Here is a 24,163-nt window from a genome sequence, read left to right on the forward strand (position 1 = left end):
CCAAGGAGCTCGCTGGTGCACCAGCTGCAGAGAAGCCCAGGGGACAGGGGTGTGGAAGGGACAGGGCTTGTTTGTGCACCACATGCCTTCGGCATTTCCATCACCTCTGTGTCTTTGAGGCTTACTCGCCTGAGAGCCTCTGGGGACCTGGTTTGTCCAGTAAGACTTTGTGCCTTTCCTGAAATCAGTAGGTACTTGCTGAAGACTTGGGACCTAGCACTGAGGGTGTGACCTCTGAGTGTGTGTCTCAGCCCTTCAAAGAGCTCCTCGAGGTGAGAGGCCCCCTCCAATTTTTGGGTATCCCTCTTATGCCCTCTAGAATGGCACGTTTACTATCCCTGCCCCTCCCTCCGCCTGGCATCCACACCCGCTTTTATTGTTTTTATTTGACATGCTGATAAATTTACTTGCTCCTTAAGGCCAGGGGCTTTGTCTTTATTTCAGGCACTAGTGCTAAGTGAGCACCCTGAATATTTCCTAAATATACATTATGGGCTTAAGGGCTTCTCTGAGCACTTCTGTGTAGTAATGCATTACTTTTCACAAAACCCCGTAAGCTAGGTACAAATTTTACTTTTTTTTTTTTTTAAATAAAAGTAGATTTATTTAGAGAGATGTCCATGGGGTCGGAGGTGTGGGGGGGTGGTTAAAGTAAAGTAGGTACACACTCCACAGACAGAATGCAAGCCATCTCAGAAGACAAGGGAGAGAGAGAGAGAGAGACAGAGACTTTATGTATTTTTTTAGGTGAGGAGTTGGAAGCTTGGATGGTCACGTAACTTGCCTAAGGTCCCATAGCTAATGAGAAGCTGAGTCAGGATTCAAACTCATATATGCCAAGGGTCAGGTGTCAGAGATCGCACCGGATATGTTACGTGCGGATGTGCACTTGCCAGCCCATCCACTCAGCACCAGGGCACCCAGCGTGTGCACAGCTGAAAGCTTTCGAAACGAGGCTGGAGTTGTGTGCCTGGTCTGTGCTATAGGCACGGTGAATCCGTTTGCTGGGGAGAATTAGGTGTGGGGCCAACTTTTTCTATTCTCATTGCCTTCCTGAGACTGGAGACGTGGAGCCCTCCCTCGTCTCTGAGAATTGGCTCTGGTTGCTGTACTGTGGGGTCGTTGAGTCTCTGGGTCTGGGCTCGCTTTCCACGCGGAAGCAGAGAGATTTTACCTGACTGTTGTGGTGCCCAGCCTGCCTCTTCACACCTTGGGTTCTACAGCGTGAATATTGCTGGTGCGTAAAAGCAACGCTGGGTGTCGGAATGCTTTCCTCATTTAAGCAGAGCTAGTGCCCTCTAGAGAGCCAGGGGCCAGACTGTATGAATTGTGGCCTCCAGCCCCTTTATTCCTCACTTGCCGGGGGGGGGGGGAGGGGATCCGTGGACCAGCTCCTCACCCAGGCCTCTGGGACTCAGCCATTCACTTTTGTAAAAGTAAGAGGTGGGTCCAGAAGTCCCGGTCGGTTCTACACATGTTCTAGCCTGTCAGTGTGTTTATGCACAAAGTTCCTTGAGTTACCGTAATGAGGGAAAAAATCCTTAACGTCCCGGTGGACACCGGTCACTGGCTGTTGGTCAGTTAATGCAGAAAGCTGTCCTCTGCAACTCATCACAATGCATGAGAGAGCTTCATCTATGCTCATATTCTGTGAAATCATGTATATATGTGCATGTGCAGGTGTGTTAAGTCTCAAGGACCTGTATTGAGCTATTGTTAGTGGTTAGCCTAGGATGTGAGGTTGGCAATAACTAGTTACGTTGCGACTACGTGTATGTGATAACTCAGCCATTCTACTGCCGACTATACCTTGCACAAATCCCCATATGAACTGGAGGAGAAATGGCCAAGAATGTTCACAGCAGTGCTGCTTATAATGACAGTATCTTGGGGACAGTTTAGGGACCGTCCATGTGATGGGATACTATACGGCACAGAAATGACTGTGTATACATATGGATACATCTGAAAAACATTTGAGTGAGAAATTGCAAAAGGGCAAGTACCTCGTAGTAGTTGAATGTAAATTAAAAAAATCCCTCAATAATGCTGTTCATCACTCATGGACATGCACGCATCCTAAAATTATTAGGATATAAACTGGAAAATCAGCACAGGATAAATGATAGGGGTTGTTTCTGGAGGGAAAGAGAGGAAATGGAACTGGAGACGGGAACATGAGGGAACGTGATAAAAGTGGTCAACATCAGGTCCTTCTGGCTTGTATTTTGTTAGTTGGGGCTGTGAATTACGGAATGTGGCCATGGGAACCAGTGATTCTTCAACCAGATAAAGCCTGTCAAAAATGCAAATTCTCCTTTATTATTGGCACCCGGTAAGGTGCTGAGAGTGAGCAGCTGTGTGCAGGGACAGCTGCCTTTCCCCTTGGATGTGGTCACGTGCCCGCTGGTGAGGCTTGGCTCGTGCACCTGCTTGGGGCCGAGGCCACAGTCTGGGCACTGTTGCTGCTACTGGTGACTGCTTCTTGCGCCCCCATTCCTTTCCAGCATTACTTTTTTTTTTTTTTTAATTAAATTGGTTTTTTTCTTTTTTGGAGGGCAGGTAATTAGGTTTACTTATTTATTTATTTTTTAGAGGCGTTACTGGGGATTGAACCCAGGACCTCGTGCATGCTAAGCATGTACTCTGCCGCTTAAGCTACACCCTCCCCCACCTCCAGCATTGCTTTTCATATCTGGGAAATTAAACCTCATATTGAAACCTCTGATTCAGGGGGACTTAATCAGTGACTCTTAACTCTTCTGCCCCCACAGCAAGAAACACATACATATAAATACTGATACACAACTGAAACAAATTTCAGGAACCAATGTTTGTTCTTAAACGTGACACAGTCAGCTCTGTTACCTTCTAGCCTTTAAAAGCGTTTCTAGTCAGAACGGACTCATTTTTTTTCAGCTTGCAATGTGAAAGCCACCGTCTTTGATGCTCCTCACCCAGTTTTTTTTCTAGACAAGCATTTGTAAAATTGGCTACTTCTTGCCAGAGGTGATGGGTGGTTTCAGGACAGCGTGTGGTAAGAAGTGACGATCAGACAGAGTTCTAGGTTTAAAAAGGGTTGCATCACATGGTAAATCTATTTTTAGTTTTTAAAGGAATCTCCATGCTGTCTTCCATAATGGCTGCACCAACCTGCATTCCCACCATCAGTGTTGAGAGGGTTCCCTTTTCTCCACACCCTCTCCAGCATTTATTGTTCGTGGACTTTTAAATGATGGCCATTCTGACTGGTGTGAGGTGACACCTCATTGTAGTTTTGATTTGCATTTCGCTGATAATTGACAACGATACTGAGCATCTTTTCATGTGCTTATTGGCCATTTGTATGTGTTCACTGGAGAATTGCTTGTTTAGGCCTTCTGCCCATGTTTACATTGGGCTGTTTGTTTTTTTGCTATTGAGTTGCATGAGCTGTTTTGTCTATTTTGGAAATTAATCTCTTGTCTGTTGCATCAGTTGCAAATATTTTCTCCCGTTCTGTAGGTTGTCTTTTTGTTTTGTTTATGGTTTCCTTGGCTGTGCAAAAGCTTATATATTTAATTAGGTCCCATTTGTTAATTTTTGCTTTTATTTCTATTGCCTGGTTAGACTGCCCTAGGAGAATATTAAGATTTATGTCATAGAATGTTTTGCCTATGTTTTCTTCTAGGAGATTTATAGTATCTTGTCTTACGTTTAAGTATATATTCAGGGGAAACTCTAATTTGAAAAGATACACACATCCCAGTATTCATGGCAGTGTTATTTATAATAGCCAAGACATGGAAGCAACCTAAGTGTCCATCGACAAATGACTGATAAAGAAGTTGTGGTACACAAACACACACATACACACACACACACAATGGAATACTACTCAGCCATAAAAAGAATAAAATAATGCCATTTGCAGCAACATGGATGGTCCTAGAAATTGTCATACTAAGCAAAGTAAGCCAGAAAGAGAAAGAAAAATACTTTATATCACTTATATATGGAATCTAAAAAGTGGCACAAATGAACTTATTTACAAATAGAAATAGACTCACAGACAGAGAAAACAAACTTATGGTTACTGGTGGGTAATGGGAGGGTGGAGGGATAAATTGGGAGTTTGGGATTTGCAGATACTAACTACTGTATACAAAGCTGATAAACAACAAGGTCCTACTGTAGAGCACAGAGGACTCTATTCACTATCTTGTAATAACCTATAATGGAAAATAATCTGAAAAGGAATATACACATATACATGTATAACTGAAACATGTTATGCATTACAAATTAACACAATGTTGTAAAATGACTATACTTTAATTTAAAGAAAATTTTAGGTGTGAAGACAGTAGCAAATTCAAAGTGAATCTTCTTTATTTATAGAAAAATGTTAATGGAAAAAGAAAAGGGTTGAATTCAAGCTGTGTGTTTTGGAGCAGTTCATTTATGCCCTCGTCCTCCATTTTCTGATTTGTAAAAAGAGGAAACATCAGAGGGTTAGCTCTCTGAGAATTAAGAGAGAATCACTTGTGTAACCTCTTACGTGTTGTAAGTTCAGCCACCACAACAAGAGGCGCAGCAGCTCCCATTTTACTGAGAGAGGGTTGGTGAACCTCCCAGGACCTTTCTTGCAGAGGGAGCAGGGTTCATCCCTGTCGCTGGAGGCGCTGCCTCTTGGAGCGAGGACCGGGTTCCAACTTTCTTTTATACAGGTCCCAGGAAATCAAAGACCTGGGAGATAATGTGGTAGAGACCTCAGCAAGTTTCAGCCATTCATTTATGATGGTGGCCTCTATTCCACACAAGAGAAATGAACCTCCAAATGACGGCTTGAGTTCTCTGTGAGGAAGGAAGGAAGTGTCGGTAGCTGCTGACCCCTCTCGGGGCTGATTTTGAAATATCTGTGCTTCACAGATCGTGTGGACCATGCAATGCAAAGAAACATGGTTGGCACAGATAAAAATGAAATGTTTATGAACAGTTCAGGAATGTCTTACTAAGATCACTGAATTTGTTGTCAGCTGGGGTATGTATATGAAAAATGCCCCCTACTTGTTCTTTTCTCCCAAACAGTTTTAAAAAGTTGAAAGAATTACGTAATGAACATCCACATACAGAATACCTAGACTCCACATTGGTATTTTACTAGATTTATTTTATCACACTCTGCCATCCTTCCAGTCATTGGTCCATCTTGTTTTATTTGAGGCATTGCAGAGTAAAAATTGCAGAAATCAGTTCATTTCAACCCTAAAACTTCAGCATGCACATTATTAACCAGAGTTCAATATTTGCTCTTTTTTCTTTTGGTGTAAAATTTCATATGAGATACAGATCTTAAGTATCATCTGATGAACCGACAAATACATATACCTGTTTAATACAACCTCTGTCAACGTGAGAACGTTACCGTCAGCCCAGGAATTCCCTTGTGCACCTTCCCAGGCGATCCCTGTCCCCAACCCCCAGAAGCAATCCCTGTTTTAAATTTTCCACTGTATTAGTTTTGCCTGTTCTAGAACTTTCCATGTATACAATCCTACAGTATTTACTCTTTGCTGCAAGGCTTCGTTTACCCACCGTGATGGGCTGTATCTGTGTTGTGTATATCAGTAGTTTGAAGGCTGTTGATTCCAGGATCTGATTGGAGTCCTATATGACCCAAATGCTGTGGACACCTGGGCTGTTTCCAGTTTTGGCCTATTATGAGGAAAGCGACTATAAACATTCTTGCACAAGCTTCTTTGTGGACATATGTTTTCATTTTCTTGAGTAAACTAGGAGTGGAATTTCTGGGTTATAGACTTTGGGATGTGTTTAATTTATTAAAAAACTCCCAGACCTTTTCCCAAGGTGGTTGAACTATTTTATGCTCCCACCAGTGATGGAGGAGAGCTCCACTGGCCTCCCATATCACTGATATTTATTGTCTGTACCTCCCCCCAACCCCTTTTGTTTCTGGCAGTGAGTATCTGCCAGGAATCTCACCATCTTGACCTCTCTGTGGGCAGCTCTGGCCTAAGCTGTGACTCTGCATGTGACACATGCGTTTGCAGGACCAGCCCCAACAACAGTCCTGTCAGGGGGCCCACGACATACAGCGCAGGGATCTGGCCTTCAGGCGACAGTTCCGTCTTAAAAGGAAATTCAGGAATAATTGACACCATTTCATGAGCACCTGTGATAATCTGTTTACATTGTCTGTCTTAATCTCTATGCAAATTCTACAAGAGAGACACTCCCACTTGAAAAATAAGGTAACTGAGGCTAAAAGAGGTTGCCGAGGTCGCCTGTGGCCACTTAGTGGTGGAGTTGGAATTTTAGCATAGATAGTCTTTTTTTTCCCCACATTTAAAAAAATAAATTTACTTATTTATTTATTTATTTATATTTATTTTTATTGAGTTATAGTCAGTTGACAATGTTGTGTCAATTTGTGGTGTACAGCACAATTCTTCAGTCATACATGAACATACATATATTCATTTTCGTATTCTTTTTCACCATAAGCTACTGTAAGATATCAAATACAGTTCCCTCAGCTATACAGTATAAGCTTGTTTATCTGTTTTACATACACAAGTCAGTATCTGCAAATCTTGAACTGCCGGTTTATCCCTTCCCACTCTCCTCCCCCCTGGCAACCACAAGTCTGCATTCTATGTCTGTGAGTCTGTTTCTGTTTTATATATAAGTTCATTTGTCTGTTTTATTTTTAGATTCCAGATATGAGTGATCTCATATGGTATTTTTCTTTCTCTTTCTGGATAACTTCATTTCGAATGACATTCTCCAGGGACATCCATGTTGCTGCAAAATGGCATTATGTTGTCATTTCTTATGGCTGAGTAGTATTCCACTGTATAAATATACCACAGCTTCTTTATCCAGTCATCTGTCGATGGACATTTAGGTCAGCACAGGGAGTCTTGATTCCATGGTCATAAGATTTGTGCTTTACATTGGCTCATGTCACTGAACAGAAGATCCTAGAGCAAGTCAGATTTTTATCTTTTTAAGTTGATCATTAATCGGGGTTGGCTTTGTACCATTATGATAAGAAGCTCAAGTACTACCCAGCTGAAAATCTACAAATACTCTAACCCCACGTTCTCATTTAAAAACAGATTATCTTTGTAATGTCTTGATTGCCCTCACTGTCTTGGCAAGATTGTTTAGATATACGTATGTCAGAGGCAAAGCGAGATGAAAGCTTTTCCATATTGATCTTTTGATCCTTCCCCACTTCCCTGAATGGTGAATTTTTTTTTTCCCCCCGCAATGAGTGTATCTCCATCCTCTAGCTAGACTTAACTCCCTAAAGAGCAGGGGATGATGATGATAATTTAAAAACGTAGATTTATCAAATGCCAGGTACTGTATTCAGCACTATATTGGAGCTGTCTCAGTACTCAGTAATTCTCACCGTGATCCAATGGTAGACACCCTAAACCCTATTTTGGAGAAAAAGAAACTAGATTTAGAGAGATGAGGCAATTTGCCCAAAGTCACTTAGGACACAAGTGGACGCGCTGGGATTGGAACCCAGCCAGCTATGTTCCAGTGCCAGGGGGCCCTTAGACCTACTGCTAGTGGCGCATTTTATGCTCACCTGCTGGCACAATGCATTCATTCTTAGTAACTGAAGCCTGGCTGTTCAGTTCATTCAGTTAAGAGTCCCCTCTGAGGCTGGTCCTCTGGGGGGCAGCGGTGTCCTGAGCAGCCTTGTGCCCCACCTTTGAAGAGTAAAAATGATCCTGGGGAGCTAAGGCTTACACAGATGGAATGATTACAGGATGGCACTGGGGCATTTAATGCAGGCACCCGATATGATAAAGAGAGACTAGGCTGGTGGGAGTTTGCATGGCGGCTGGTATTGCCCTGAAAGGGCCCTTTTCTTGGTTGCTCAGCGTTGTCTCAGTAGCTCCATGGTGGAGACATAGTTCAGTAGTGAGCATCCGTGCGATGTAATACGTGAATTTATATGGTGCCTGCAATATAAACTGAGGATTGTATTGATAGAGTCTCCATTTAGTGGTAGCTGGAGTTGATCAAACATTTACACGTGCCAGGCATTGGGCCAAACACCTTGTGCATTCACTGCATTGAATCTTGACCAGAAACTGTGTATGTGTGTCTGTGTCCCTGTGTCTGGGGGAGTGATGGGGAGATACTTGCTAGAGAGGAAGTTATTACTGTCCCCTTTTAACAGAGGATGGAATCTGAGTATCAGATTTCTAATATCCAGAATTGTATGACTGACTAATACACGTGAAAACAGGATTTGGATCCAGGTCTGCCAGTGTGAAATCTTAATACATTCGACGCCTGCACAGCATTGAAATGTAATCATGTTTTAATCCTTCGATGAGTTGGTTCCACATCTGTGGAGCGAGGATAACACCCCTCTGTGAGTGGCCCATAGTTCAAGTTTAAGAAACATTCGCTGAGCATAGAAGCCCCAGGATGGTACTTTGTGATGGTGGTTTGGGAAGCTCTGGGGGGCACTTACAAGGTGGTTATGCGCTCCAGGCCCCTCCCTTCCATTGGAGCAGCTCTGTTTTTCTGTTCCTGCATTTTGGCATTCAGCATCCTGTTGCTTAAAATGGTTTGAAAGCCAGCAACATCGACTGTCACTGTTACCCCTTTCCTTGACAGTACCAGATAGCAGAATTAACTGATTGTGATTGGGTGCCTTTAATAACATGGAGCTGTTTTTCACCTCTGAGCTCTTGAGTGGAGACTATTGGAGTATCTGGGATCTTAGAGCTGAAAAAGAAGCAGCCAGATGTGGTAGTGACTTGGGTGTTTCCAGGTCCTTGAGAAATAATGTGCTTTGAACCCTGTGTCTGGGAAAATTAGTTTTGCTGGATCATCCAGCTGAGACCTGGAGATGTTGGGTTGTCCTCTCATTTGGGGTTCATGCCGAGCATTCTCAGAGCAGCCTGTTGTGGTGTGCTAGCAGGCCTTTGCAAACCAAGGGTAAGCACGGGTCCCTCTCAGCCCGGAGCTGGTCCATGAAGGGAGATCAGAATGTTCAGTGCAGTCACCTGGGGCCCTTGGAAATATTCCTGCTGTTGCAAGGCAGGTAGGAGCAAGACCCTTTGGGACCAAATAAACAGGAACTGGATTTGAAAGTATGGCTGGATGCCTCGGGCATTGGGTGACAAGGAAGGGCTGGTGGCCCTGGGGTTGGATCTGTCTAATATTGCCCTGGGGTGACCAGCCATCCCCGTCTGCTTGGGACTCTCCAAGACTTAGTGCTGAAAGTTCTGTGTCAGTCCTGGGTAAGCCAGGGAGACTGACTACCCTGCATGGCCCTGGAACCCAGGCTTCCATCACTGCTTGGCTAGACTATCTTAAATACTCCTCACCTGCCTTCCTGGCTCTACAGTTGCTCATCTCCAGTGCTACTGGAGCCCATCTGGAACTGCAAATCTGACCTTCTGCTTAAAAACCAAAGTCCTGGGCACTGGCATTTGCTGTGTGCTTGTAGCCATGTCATGGGAGCCCTGTGTTGGACCTGCCATGAACTTCCACACCTCTCTGTGTGTCCCCTTTCCTCTCTCTGGCAACTTCATACCCATCCACTAAGCCCTGGCTGTCTTGTGTTGCCTCTTGAGAAGCCTTCCTTGTCTGAGCAGAAATATCATTCCTTCTGTAACACTGCTATCATGGTACTTGCCGCGGTGCATCTAACTGTTCCCATCCCCCTTGTCCGGGCGGGGACTTAGTTGCATACAGCACCAGGCAGCCAAGAAGCTTCTGGTGACTGTCTCCAGTGCTTAGTGTTGAAATAACTAATAGCAGAATGGAGAATATTTTGTTGGCAGGTCCTAGAATAGATTTAGTGTTTGATGCTCAAAATTGTGATTTTTAAAACATTTTTCAAGTAGTGGAGCCCACTCCCAACTTTAAACAGAATGGAATCTTTTATATTGAGTGCCATATGTAAGACAATTAAAGAGTAGGGAAAAGAAATGGAATTGGAAGTGAGGATGTGGGAGGCGAGACTATGCCGTCTTCATGGATCCCCAGAACTCTGGGCATGCTGTGTCAAAGCTGCTTGTTTAAAAGCTTCTGGAGCTTATGATTCTGAAGAAGTCCATTTAATCACCTGAAGAGGCCCTGGGGTGAGGGGCTGGGCTCTGGCTCCAGCCTTAACCAGACAGGGCTCTGCCACTTCTGAACAGAGTTACCTACAATTAAAGGGCACCGCTGTATTTTGTTTTGTATTTTGTTAAAAATATGAAACCAAGCCAGACCTGTCCTCAGTTCACTCTTGGTGCCCTGGTTGGCACACTGCTCCGAGCGCCTGATGGGTGGAACAGCTGGCAATCTATTTTAATTAGTGGCAAGTACCTAGTGATTGAAAACAGACTGTTAGAAAACTCAGCCGGCCTCACCCCTCATGCCTGACAAATGGTGGGGATGCTGTCCGTGTGGGATTTGAAGAGGGCTGGCGCTGAGGCCTGCTCAGACGCGCGCCTGGTGTCCCATTGACTGGGGTGATGGTGACTATCGTGTTCAGGCAGTGACATAGGTTTTAGTCCTCTTCAGCCTCGCCCTGGGACAGGTGAGTTCCCCGGAGAAACGGAAGCCCCTTGACCTTGCTGGCCTTCTGTGTTTGATGAGCGCCTCACTGAAAGTGGGAGGAACGGCAGCCCGGGACGGGAAGGGAGCCAGCAGACACGCTCTGCCAGAGGGGACGCTTGAGTGGGAGCCGCCGGGCAGTTTGATGGCGGGTGGCGAGACCTGCTGCCAGTCCCTCGTAGCTGTGAGCTAATCGTTTCGCTGCGAGCTCTCTCTTTGTAGAGGGTTGCTACCCCTTCTTTTGTCCGTTTTTGCAGGGGACGTTCTTAATTAGGAAGACCTTCACCAGAAGGGGCTTGGGGAGTGTCCGGTAAGTTGGGAGCAGAGGATGCTATAATTGTATGAGATGGCACTGATACAGGAGGGGAGGGGGCAGGGCACAGCCATGCAAGGGATGACAGCAGTTAACACTGAAATGGTGGAAGATTCAACTTCTGCCAGGCTTTGAGGCCCAAGGTGGCGGGAGATTTGACTTCCACTAGACCTTGAGCTTCATTATATGCTCATTGTAATATGTTAACATTTTAAATGACACGCCCACAGGTGCCATGACAGCTCCGGGTCTAACCTTCAAAGGCTGAAGAGTGGGCGGTGGCCCGGTTCCTGGGAATCCCAGCCCCTTCCCCAGGGCAGTTGGAATGGTCCTCCTACTTGCTGGGATGTGAAGCTACCGAGCCCATAAAAACTGGCAGCACTGCACCTCATGGCCACTCTCACTCCCTCCTCTTAGGAGACGGCCCACGCTCTGTCTATAGAGTGTGTATCCACTTTACTTTAACCTGAGCACTCAACCCCCACACCTCGTGGCCTTTCTCTGGACTTCTGAAACAGCCTGCACTCTATGTAGTATGTATCTCTCTAAATAAATCTATCTTTACTCAACTGTGGCTCCCTCTTGAATTCATTCCTGTGCAAAGCCAAGGGCCCACATTTGGCAGGGCATGTCCCAGGGGCTCAACCGAGACCTGGGCACGGCCCTCCTCTGACCCCACATTTGTTTTCCCTAGCATCAGCCCCAATGGGTGGCTGCATCAAAACGCTTTAGTGGGTCCTGGGTTTGTTTTGGGGAGAAGCGCCTGTCACCCTCTTGCTGGTGAATGTGTGTCTGCCATCTCCCCCCTCAAGTCTGAGAGTATTTGGCCATCTAGTAGGTCCAGAGGGATGGGCCGAAGTTACTGATAAAGATTAGGGCGGTTTTGCTTTCTTTTTCACCACTTGATGGCTTATTTGCTTCCATCCTGGGTTCTGTGCCAGGTCATCCTCGCCTTCCAGGAACCAGCATCTCAGGTGCCATGGGTGTGGTGCACAGGGACAGGCACGGGCTCTGGGGTCAGGTGAACTTGGGGACAAACCCAGCAGTCATTTCCCGCTGTGTGATCTTAACCAAATGACTCAGCTTCTGAACCAGAGTCACTTCCTTTGCCACCCAGGCCAGCTTAGAGTCTGTGGCAGCCTGTGGGTTTCATGCTCTTGGCATTGTTAATGAAGAATTCCTTATGTGAGGATTTACAGCTTTCTCAGGAGCAGCAGCATCCTCGCTCATTGCAGTAGAAAACTTTTTTAGAGAGCTAGACCTGGGTTTAAATCTTGGTTTCAATTACTTGACCTGAGCCTTGGTTTTCTCACCTGGAAATTGGGATCATAATGCCCAATAGGGTTGTTGAGGATTAACTGAGATAATGTTTATAAAGTGACCATCACTTAACGAATATTTCTCTTCTGTTAAAATTATCTACATGTGGGGCCTTAAATAAATAAACTAAACCTTCCTCATACTTGCCTCTGTCTTCGCATCTTTACATTACCACCATAATCCAGAGGCAAGCGCAAAAGTCTGAACTCTGCCCCAGAGACAAGAGATGAAGACAATATTCTGGGCTTCATTTTTTTCAAAAAAGCCATATAGAAGTCAAAATAGAAGATGAATTTGATCTTTTAAATAAATCAATGGTGAAACCTTGCTTCCTTGATTTTAGCAGTGGTTTTGACCACATTTAGAAGGAATTGAAGAGGTTTAGAAAGGGCATTGAATTAATGTAATCCTTCTATAGAACTTTTTGGGGCACACCATAAACCCAGACACCATACATATTTTGACAGCATAAAAATTAAGCATTTCTGTATGGCAGAAACACCATGAACAAAATTAAGAGACAAACATCCAATTGGAAACAAGTAATTGCAAATACACAACCAACAAAACTATTTTCGTTAAGAGGGGAGGGGAAGAACTCAGTGGTAGAGCGCGTGCTTGGCACGCACGAGGTCCTGGGTTCAATTTCTAGTACCTCCATTAAAAAAAAAAACTTACTAAAAAATGATTTTCGTTAATATATGAAGCGCTCTTTTAGGTTATTAAGAAAATAATGAATATTTATTTTTAAAAAGGCAAAACATGAGTAGAAAATTCACAGAGAAAGGAATTCACACGACCAGTCAACAGTTCAAAAGGTGTTAACCCATGCAAAAGAAAGATACCAAGTTTAAAAAAAAATGAGACCAGTTTGATCTAGGAGGTTGGCAAAGATTAATTGTACGTAACATAGGACACTGGTGAGAGGGGAGCTCCCCTGTTGGTTTACGTGGGAATTGGAGAGACTTTTTAGGAAGATAATTTGGTAACCTCTTCCAAATTAAAACCATAGAACATATGTATGTATCTGCAAGACTGGGACACCGTACTGCCCATGAGAAACTGACACATCATAATTGACTATACTTCAATTTAAAAACCTTTTTTTTTTTCTTAAAAAGCCATAAATCTTTAGAACCAGCAATTCAAACCTTTTTCTTAAAATATGTCAGTTAAGAGCCTCCTATTTTTATACATTTTTATATATGTATATATGCTTTATAAAATATTTACATATGTTTTCATGTGTGTACCTAAGGCCACTCAAGAAACATTAATAATGGTTACTTTTGGGGTGTGGAGAAGAAGAGAGATGTTTGCTTTTCATTTGTTTCATTTTTGTACTGTTTGAACTTTTAAAATCAGCTGTTTATATTTGATTAGTTTTACAAAGCTCAAATTGTTTTCTAGACATAACAGCGTGCTCAACAATAAAAGGAATCTTACCTGCAGCCTTACTGTCTCTTACACAGATCCTCCAGTTGGCACTAGCATTTTGTTTAACAAATGAACCATCAGGGAGCAAATGCAATATGAGATGTTTTCTTACTACATTGCCTCAAATACTGCCCGTAATCATTGAGCAGAAGGATCTCGCCGCACCTTCCTGGGTCCTCTGCCTTGTGGCTGTGTACCCAGGCTATGTACCTGTATATTCTCATATAACATGTTCTGTATTTTCTGTAAGCCTCATGACCCCCGGGGAAGTCTGCATTATGAGCCCTGTTCTGCAGATGAGGTCCACAGAGAAAGCCATTCAGGTAGTAAAGCAGGTGAGCTGGATTTCAAAACAGCCTATCCCCCTCATCTCTAAGGTCCAGCTCTTAACCACTGCTCTACGAGGGCCTGATTCTGTGTGGTGTGAGGCGGGCGCTAGGGGAGGGCGTCCACCCACTGTCCCAAGGGGGTCACCTTAGGATTAAGATTTAGCTCCAGGAACCACAGTGCTGGGCCTGCCTCAGAGATACTGGACCCTGGAAAGAGCAAAGCCCTTGGCTCTGGCAGTTGTGATGGAGTGTGCTTGTGGTGGGGGTGCCCGGGAGGAGGGACGCAGACGAATGTCTGTTTTGATAGAGTCTGAAAAGAGAGGGAGGCGTGACATTCCTTCCTGGGCACGGAATTATCAGCAGCACTTTATCATTTGTGGTTTCCCTTCAGCCCATCAGCAGATACTGCAAAACCGCCATTCTTGATGGAGCTGTCCCCTTCAGTGAATCCAGCTGGGCTGGCCTCGACTCCTGACCAACCGGGGGCAGCCTCAGCCGCCTCAATCCCCCGTGGCCGCCGATTCAGCAGATTGCACGTGTCCTGGGCTGCAGAGTGCTGATGCAGGCGGATCTTCTTTGATTTTCCTTTTCATCCCCCATGACAACCACCACATAGTTTTCCCTACAAACTGGCTGACGTCCCACTCGTAGGGGAGGCTCAGAACAGGAGTGCCTGGAAAAGTTACCCATGGCCACAAAAGGGGCACAAGTCACCCTGGATGGGGTTGAGGCCACCCCAGTTATCTAACAACTGTAGCTGGAGGGGTGGGGGGACCTCCAGGTGCCAGGGAAGGGATGGAAAATGAGCACCCCTGAGGAGGAATGCTGAAGTCACTGGGGAACATTCCAATGGCTTTTATTGGACAGCTTTCTTCAGTCTTCCCTGTCAGAGCTGCTTTTACTTTATCAGTCTGAGAGGCAGCCCTAACACTGGGCCTGGGAGACTCAAATGTGGGTGTCTGGCGGTGTTTGCTGAGACCCCAGATGGGGAGCTTCTAGTACTTATTGTGAGTGTGTTAAGTTCTTGGCACTGTGCTGGGTGCTTGAGGCACGTTAACCTGGTTCTCTTCCTCACATCAACCACATGAGGTATGATGTTCCCATTTTAGAAATGAGGCTGCCGAGTCTCCGAGGCTCAGGAGTTTGCTGCAGCCAAAAGGGGGCTGGAGTTCTGATGTGGGTAACGTGGGCTCCAGGCCCAGTCTCTGTGGTCATTCCCACCAGACCATGGTTGTGCAGAGACAAGTCCCCATGGCATCGTGGGTGGATATGACCACCCCATGTTGCCCCTCTGACTACAGCCTGTGGGTAGCGCCCTCAGGGAGCCTGGGAGAGGTAGCTTTTCTCAGGGCCAGTTACTGCAGCCTGAGAGGACCTGGGTCAGAGCAATTCTTGTTTCATGTGGTCAGAGCACTGCCCTGGCCCTCCGATCGGTTCTCCCTTACTTCAGTGCCAGTGTCCCATCAGGAAGGGGCTGAGTGTTGACAAACATGCCGGTGAGTGAATCCTGCAGGAAAGAATCCTGGCTCCTTCCAGCAGGTGTGTGGCAGGGCACTGGTGGAGCCACTACTGGTGGAGGAGGCTGCTGAGTGGATGAGCCCATCTTGTGCCCCAGCCCTTGCCCGCCTCCCAGCCCCAGTCCCAGCCCCGGCTCTGGCCTCTTCAGCACTTTCATTCTGGGCCATACAATGGTACATGTCCCATTAACTGCTATTATTGTCTGGAATCTGGATGTTTCCTGTTCTGCACTGCTTGTTTCCTGGGGGGACTGGACTGTGCCTCCCCGGTGACACCTGAGATCCTGACCCACCTGTGTCCATGGCGTCTCCCTCTCCCTGGCTCCATCTCAGCGCTCTGGCTTGTCTGAGTGGCACAGCTGAGTGGCCTGACTCTTGTCTTAAATACTCTTAGGTCAGTATTCTCTCACATTTGAATAAGCCTGGAGTCTTTTTTTGGAGGGTCAGGGGCACCTGTTTGACTTATTTGCTCGGCTACTTCATTCATAGCCAGCTGGATCCCATTCCACTCCATCACGTGACCCTCTCATCCTGCCCAGCCAGGGACGTTGCCATCACTGTATACAAACATTAAAGAGTGAATTTTGTAAAGGGATTGTAATTGGGCAGAAGGCCCAAGGGCCTGCAAGCTTGTAGCGGCCTGTTGGGTGTCCCGGGGGTCGCGAAGAACAAAGCCGAGGCATGGTTTTCTGGTGCGGGGGTGATGGGTCCTGGGAGCTCAGTGAGGACTTGGCTGAAGGCCCTTGGGAAATAGTCAGCTCTTGCGAGGGGTGGGCATCCCATTGCTGGCTGTGACATTGTCTCATTGTTCATGTGAATTCTAGAAGTGATATGCTTGGCATTAGGGAAAGGAACCAGCAATACATTAAGGTGTACAGACAAAGGGAAGACCTGCTGGCCACCTCATCGCCCGGAGGTGACCAGGGTTTGTGGCGGATTCTTAGGTTTTAAGTTTTGGTCTCTGGTAAACAGATACACCTTGTCTTTCTTGAACCAACAGTGGCTCTTTTCTCTGCAGAGCATGGAGAGTTCCTGGCTCTGGACCTCGGAGGGACCAACTTCCGGGTGCTTTGGGTGAAAGTCACGGACAATGGGCTCCAGAAGGTGGAGATGAAGAACCAGATCTACGCCATCCCCGAGGACATCATGCGAGGCAGCGGCACGCAGGTATGACCCTTCTCTCAGGACGGCCCCGGGCTCTGGGCCCCGGGGAGCAGAGGCCGCTCCTTCTCTGTGGTCCAGAGGAGGGAGACCCTGACTGAGGCTCGGGTTTCCCATCCTCTCTTTGCCTAGTCCCCCCCTTCCATGCCTGGAGGCTAGGCAGGGGGCCTCCATCTGGAGGGGTGCATGTGACCAGAGGGCAGGGAGCATGTGAATGAAGCCCCAGGGTCTGGATGTGCTTCTGTGGGAGGGATTTTTCTTTTTTTACAACTTTATTGTGGTTTAATTTCTGTAAAGTAAACTACACATATTTCAGATGTACAATTTGATGAATTGTGATAGATACATACACGTATGAAGCCACCACCACAATCAAGATACTGAACATTCCCATCACTTCCCCCAAAGAGGTGCAAATTTCAAACATGGGAGGGATTTTGATTTTCCATCTTATTTGAGGCCTGCCTGCATGTGCTGGTTATTGAGGAAAGCCTGCTGTCAGGAGGCTGGGCCAACACACCCAGACACCTAACGGTCAGTGGTGTCATTGATGAGCACGTCAGTAGAGCACATGATGGGCTCAACACTGTCACAGCCCTGGTGGCCATTCTACAGCCCCCCGACTCACAGGTGTTAGCATAACATGGCATGAAAATGGAACGTGCCCCTTTGCCTTTTTGTTATTGCACTCTCTCTCTCTCTTTCTGACCTTTTAAAGCAGAAGAGGTTTTGCACAGAGGGGTGGGAGCCTGTTGAGAAAAACACTAAACTCCAGCCTTACAGGAGTGGGAGGGGCCAGAGGCAAGACACAGTAAAAGAGCAGATGGAGAAGAAATGTGAAACCCAACTAAGAATCATTTCAGTAATAGCTAGAAAAAAATGAGCAAGGATGAATTTGCCATCACAATAGTGTCCAGACGTGTACTGAGCATCGCCTAGGCATTGGGCCACTGATCCTTGCTGGGAATTAAAGTCCTGGTCCTTCCCTTCCAGGGCTTCAAGCCCAGCCGGACCACCAAGACATACATACCCACCCACAGAAAGCAACAAGTGTTGGGGGGCAGGCCATAGCTCAGTGGTAGACTGCATGCTTAGTATGCCCGAGGTCCTGGGTTCAATCCCCAGTACCTCTCCATTAAAAGGTAAATTAATTAAATAAAACCTATTTACCACCCCCGCAAAAGAAAAAGAAAAAGAAAAGAAAAACAATTAAAAAAAAAGAGAAAGTAATAAATGTTTTGTTGAAGGGGCTGACACTGATAACCTGTTGTGTGTCAGGCTGAGCAAAAGCGCTTTGTATGGATTTTCTCATTTTATCCTCATACTAGCTCTAAGGCTGAGTGCACCTGTCGTTTCCACTTTACAGATGTGGAATTGGGCTTTGAAAGACTGAGTGACTTGGCCTTACAGGAGTGGGAGGGGCCAGAGGCAAGACACAAAGCCAGATCCCTATGACTGGAGCTTGTTCGTGCAACTCTCGGGGGCTCCTTCCACTTTTTAGGCCACGTGATGTGGTCTGTGGGAATGGTGGTGCTACCTGGAATTAGGCAACGTGGTGGTCCTGGGTCCCGACTACCTGTCCCTGCTTCCAAAGTAGGAAGAACTCCCCAAAGGGGCTGATGCTTCTGGAGACAGGAGATCCTGCAGGGCAGTCTCCGCCTCTCAGAGAGCCCTCCTACAGAGGGGGCGCATTGCCGCCACCACACCAGGAGTCTCCGGCTGGTGGGAGATGGCCACAGGTCCGGCCATTGTTCTCTGCTCTTAGGTGTCCCCTTTCACTTGCTCTGCAAAAGCTCCCTTGGGATATTCTTTCTAGTCCTTCTCTAGCTGCTTTCAGCCATGGATAGGAATCACTGAAGACATTCCTGGATATTAGAACAGCTACAGGGATCACTCTCGGCTACAGGGATCATTCTCGGCTATAGGGATCACTCTCCATTACAGGGATCACTCTCCGTTACAGGGATCACTCTCGGCTACAGGGATCACTCTCCATTACAGGGATCACTCTCGGCTACAGGGATCACTCTCGGCTACAGGGATCACTCTCCGTTACAGGGATCACTTTCGGCTACAGGGATCACTCTCGGCTACAGGGATCACTCTCCGTTACAGGGATCACTTTCGGCTACAGGGATCACTCTTGGCTACAGGGATCACTCTCCGTTACAGGGATCACTTTCGGCTACAGGGATCAGTCCTTGGCTACAGGGATCACTCTCCGTTACAGGGATCACTCTCGGCTACAGGGATCACTCTCGGCTTGAGCACTGGCTCTTCCTGCTGTAGTTTATTGTACCTACTATGTACTCAATCAAAGGGTGAATGGAGGAAATGAAATCCAAGTAAGACAGTCTTCCTGCGTGGTTACCTCTTGAGACTTAGAGCTTGGAAGGGGTGGCCCTTCTCATTCCTAGTGCACTATTCTTCCCGCCACTGCAGGTCACCTCCTGGGAAAGGAATTTTGGACCAAGACTAGAACACATGGGGGAGATATTTTTAGACCCTTTACATGTCCTTGGGGGTGGCCCTCAGGGTAAACCTACTACTTTCCTTGTTTTAATGCTGGGGTTGGACAAGGAAGGCTAAGTCCCTGGGACTGTGGGATTTGAGCACTACTGAGGTTGTCACATAGCCCCAGTATAGAAAAACAAAATGTTTCAGTCCAGGAAAAATCTGAGACCGTTCCGGAAGAAACTATGAAACTATTGTGATATTAAAAAGCCTTCAAATAAATGGGAAAAAAATGCTATATAAAAAGTGAAACGAAGAAAATTAGAAAATATAGGTGCTTAATCCTGGAAGGGAAAGATCTCTGTTGTCCTAAAGCAGCAGAGAACACTTGGTATAAAGATGGGAAGGAACTCACAGTGGCTATTTCAGTGGTGGGATTACTGGCGCTACATTCCTTTTTCCTTTCCTTTTTTTTTTTTTTTAAATTAAATCTTAGGTATCAATCTTTTAATTAGAGGAAACAGATGGATTTAAAAAATAAAGTTTAGTTAAAACCAAGACCAAAAACTCAGAGCTTTGCAGAGGTTTCTGAAGACCTGTGAACCTGGGCAGGGTGGGTCCCTGGACAAAATCTGTCTCCTGACGCGTGAAATTCCACTGGAGAGCAGTGAATTGCAAATTGTAATTGCAATTTGTTATAAGTGTGTCCTGGGAAGGAGAGTGAGCAGATTCTCAGACCAATAAGGAAAAGGAAACCTATTGAGAAGATGATGCCCTTTGAGCCTTTTTATGGCAGAAGGGTGTTAGCTCTTTCTTCCCGTATCTTACCCTTAGATCACCAGCTAACAGGAAAGGAGTAGTCTTCCAGTAAAGGAAGCAGATGGTCTCCTTTTACCCACTTTTAAAGAGCTGCAGATTATTCTAACCCAGCACTGTCCAATACAACGTTTCGCAGTAGTGGAATATTCGGTATCTGCCCTGTGTGGTGAGGCAGCTCCCAGCTGCCTGTAGCACTGAGCACTTGAAATACAACTAGTGTGATTGAGGAAGTGACTTTTTAATTTTTTTTAATTCTTTTTTTTTTTTAAAAAATCTTAGTTTTCTTTTTAAAAATGTTTTCTTTTCTCTCCAAACCCTTGTGTCGAGGGCTGACGTTCAGTAGATCGCAGGGAGGAAGCTGCTGTGCTGTGTACGAATACCCGATCCAGACACAGGTCGTCTGGGAATGGTTTAGCGCCAGGTTCCCTAAAAATTCTAAGTAATTGACATAGCTGCAGAGTTCTCATGGCTGCTATATGGGGCAACACATTATTTAATGCCTCTTCACTGCCTCTTTTCTTTCTGCCTCCCCCTGTTGGTAGTGCAGTTGGAAAGAGCAGTGATCGGGGCTGAGTAGGGGGGACCGTTTGGCTCCCCGCCCCCCTCCTCTGATGACTGGCCTTATCTCTATGCGCAGCTTCTGCAACTCCCTTATTTTTGGGATAAGATCTATTGTACTAAAAAAAAAAAGTTAAGGAAAAAAAAGATCTTTTGTATTAAAGACCATCTTGACTAGAGAACCAGGAAGAGGATGCTGGCAATTTGTTTAACTCTATTATAAATTTTGTCTCTGATCAGCTTCCAAACAGAAGAGTAGAACTTGCTGAATATCTGTCTAGAAATCCTACTTACGTATTGAAAGACTTGACCTCGGCTCCAGGGGGCTGGCACCGGCGCTCTGGGGGTCTTCTCAGTGAGAGAGCCCTGACATTGCCCAGCCTTTGCTCCTGAGAATGTTCTGGTTTGGAGATTGAGCGTTTCAGCCTCAGCTGAGGTTAACTTTGCACGTGGTCCAACACATGGCCAGGATGGATGCAGGAAGTTCAGTTACAGCCGGCCGCCTTCTAGATGGCGGTGGCCTCGTCTTCCCCGATGCCTCCCACTGAGCACACCCGAGACATCTGGGGAGCCAGTACACCTCTCAACCGTTTCTGATTTAGCAGGTTTTGGTTTGGGCCTTAGAATTTGCCTTTATAACATGGTGATGCTGCAGTGGACCACGTTTTGGGAACCCCTGATTTAGTGGAAACTTTCTTGCTTCTGCCTGGAGAGGAAAACGAATGTTGTCCTTATTAACCTCCCTTGGTTTTTCGATTTTGCCATCTGGTCAAGCTGGCCCTTGGCATCTGCTCAGTCTCTTTGACTTTTGCTTACTTTTGTACCAGAATGCTCCTGGTCTCAGCCTCTGCGTGTCTGGAGTGGTCACCAACTTCTCTTTGGGGATGCTGAGTGGGCAAAAAGGAAGCCACGGGGCTGTGGGCTTTGTGGGGTAATTGTGACTACAGCTTTTTTTCTTAGGTTTAAGGTTTTCCCCAGGAGCTTTGGGTCCTGCTTAGAATAGTCACAGTTGGGAGGCGGTCCATCCCCAAACCCTATTTATTCTTCAGCGCCCTTTATGGACTCACTGGATATTCCATGTTGAAGTCAGAAAAACAACGATAACTTCTTTGAATTGTCCCCAGGAAATTAGTTTTCTAGAATGGAGGAAAAATATAAAAGTTACTTATTTTTGTGAAGTTCGTTTATAGAATGCCAACAGAGAATGTCCCGTCCCCTCCCCCAATCACACAAGACAAGGAGGCTAAAACACTTCTTGGCAGTGAGATGGGCTGCCCTTTCTGGTAAGACAGTCAGCTGTGCACCCATGTCAAGGGAGGTTCTGACAGAGCCACCAAAGGATGTTCTGTTCCCAGGGCCTGCGATGACTGTCTGATTGGCTTTGGCTGTGATTCCCCCTGCCTCATCGGATTATTTTGATGGTGGTTTGGATAAAGGCCTTAAGTAGCAGGCAGTATTTAATAATCACTAGCTGGTGTTAAGCCCTTATATGTATTGACTCATTTAATCCTTTTGGGAGCTCATGGGCATGTACAGTTATCACCCCCATTTCACAGATGAACAAATGAAAGCCTCAGAAGGAATACATATCCTGCACACATTCAGCTAGTTCCTTTCTGAGCCGAAAGTCCCCGCTCTTAATCTCTCTACCGTTCTGCCTCCCTGCTCATCTTCCTGTGTTGTGTGCCCTTAGCTGTTTGACCACATTGCTGAATGCCTGGCTAACTTCATGGAGAAGCTACAGATCAAAGACAAGAAGCTCCCTTTGGGTTTTACCTTCTCATTTCCCTGCATCCAAACAAAACTAGACGAGGTAAGATGAATTCTTTAGAGACTTTCGTTGCTTCATTCTTTGGGCTGGGAGGAAGGACTGGGAAGAACTCTCAGCCACCTGCTACTGTGGTGTACGGGGTGGCTCTGATGGATGGTGTGGACAACGTTAGAGTATTGAGAGTTCTGTCCTGCTGGGTGCATGTGTGTAGGTGTGTGTTGGGGGGGTGCTTAAGAGGCACCAGAGAAGGGGGGTCTTTATCACTCTCCCCTCAAATGACAATGTGCAACCCCACATACATTGCACATCATCCTTATTCCTCTTAGGGAAACAGGAATGAGAAGTGCGTCAGGGATGCCTTTGTTCTGAAGTGTTGTGATAAAGACCCTTGACAGTTAAGGATGTTAGGAAACGAGCATCTTATTTTGGCAGCTCAGTAGCCTGCTGCTTCCACTTCTTGGGGCAGTAAATCATTCATTTAATCTCTTTTCTTGGTCTTTGACCGAGTTTCTCCTTCCTAGGCTAGACAGGAAGCAATACACAAATTCAGTCATGACCTGTTTAGCCTCACGGCAGAGGTGTCCTAATGATGGTTGTTAGAGGGGCGTGGCCTGAGTTTTGTGTGGAATCAATATTCCTTGTTCCTTTTCCAGAGTTTCCTGGTCTCGTGGACCAAGGGGTTCAAGTCCAGTGGTGTGGAAGGGAAAGACGTGGTCACTCTGATCCGGAAGGCCATCCAGAGGAGAGGGGTGAGTGGTGGCAGCAGAGATGGCCGGGCAGGAGCTTGGGGACTGGAAGCTCTTTTCATTCTTTGGGGTCCACTCTGAAGTCTTTCCCTCTCTGCCCTCAAATCAGCATGAGAATCTTTTGTGATTCTTTTTTTTTTTTTTTTTTAATTTGTTTTTGGTTGGGGGAGGCCATGAGGTTTATTTATTTAAAAAATACATATTTTTTAACGGAGGTACTGGGGATTGAACCCAGGACCTTGTACATGCTAAGCACACGCTCTACTCCCTCCCCCTTTTGTGATTCTTAAGGAGAGGTCTTTTCTTCTCTGCTATTTTTACCCAATAATCTTCTGTTTCTTTTTCTTTTTTTCTTCCAGTTTTATTGAGATACAGCTCTGTGTAAGTTTAAGGTGTGCTGCAGAATGACATACCTATATTGACAGAGAGTTAGCACACCAGTGACCTCACACGTGATCAGATGCCTTTGGGGTCTTCAGATTAGCATGATGGATAACGAGTCTTAGCCTTGGTGCAAGAAGAACCCTTTAGCTCTTAACCTGAAGTAGACTTGAATGTCATTTTCAAACAAGAAAGTGGGGATGCTGTTGGTTTGAGGGTGGAACGGGGCAGAGAAAGGACACGATACAGGTCTTGTCACACAAGACCTGGGAGGGAGGGAGGGACAGAGAGAAAGAAAAGAAGGAAGAGAATGAGAGGAAGTCAAGGATGACAAGACAGGCCCTTCCCACTGCAGGGATGCTGTGCGCGCTGGACTGCGCTAGGTCCTCCGTGATGAGGACAAGCAGGTGGGAAGTGAGATGCTGCTGTTAGACTGGCTGTGGACCTGATTTCCAGCTCTAACCTTCTTTGGCTTTGAGTAGGGTCAGTGAGGGCAGCCCTGTGCACTTGAGCTGTGTCTTCCTGTGCTTTGTCTTCATGTCTGTAACCTTTCTGTGACGATGAAAGACAGAGCCCCTCTTTTATCCCTGCAGGACTTTGATATCGACATTGTGGCCGTGGTGAACGACACAGTGGGGACCATGATGACCTGTGGTTATGATGACCAGAACTGCGAGATCGGTCTCATTGTGGGTGCGTGAGCACTGGGTGTGAGGGCCAGTGCTGGCCCGTGGGTGTGGGTGGGGGTGGGCTGGAGACGAAGGAGG

The 24,163-nt window shown here is 46.2% G+C and overlaps 1 protein-coding gene and 1 long non-coding RNA gene across 4 annotated transcripts in view; both read left to right on the forward strand.

The window, feature by feature from the left end:
- Nucleotides 1–24,163, forward strand: part of HK2 (hexokinase 2) — a 61,237-nt gene that overhangs the window by 20,078 nt on the left and 16,996 nt on the right. For all 3 annotated transcript variants that reach the window (XM_032497932.1, XM_032497933.1, XM_032497930.1), the window contains 4 exons: nt 16,525–16,673; nt 22,192–22,311; nt 22,923–23,018; nt 23,990–24,089. In XM_032497932.1, the coding sequence (XP_032353823.1) occupies nt 16,525–16,673; nt 22,192–22,311; nt 22,923–23,018; nt 23,990–24,089 (465 nt within the window). The remainder of the gene's footprint in view (nt 1–16,524; nt 16,674–22,191; nt 22,312–22,922; nt 23,019–23,989; nt 24,090–24,163) is intronic.
- Nucleotides 7,695–11,485, forward strand: LOC106728728. The gene is made up of 3 exons (XR_001364996.2): nt 7,695–10,573; nt 10,848–10,900; nt 11,134–11,485. It is a non-coding gene; the product is annotated as an uncharacterized LOC106728728 (long non-coding RNA).

This window comes from Camelus ferus, chromosome 15, assembly GCF_009834535.1.
Source record: "Camelus ferus isolate YT-003-E chromosome 15, BCGSAC_Cfer_1.0, whole genome shotgun sequence".
Taxonomy (NCBI): Eukaryota; Metazoa; Chordata; class Mammalia; order Artiodactyla; family Camelidae; genus Camelus; species Camelus ferus.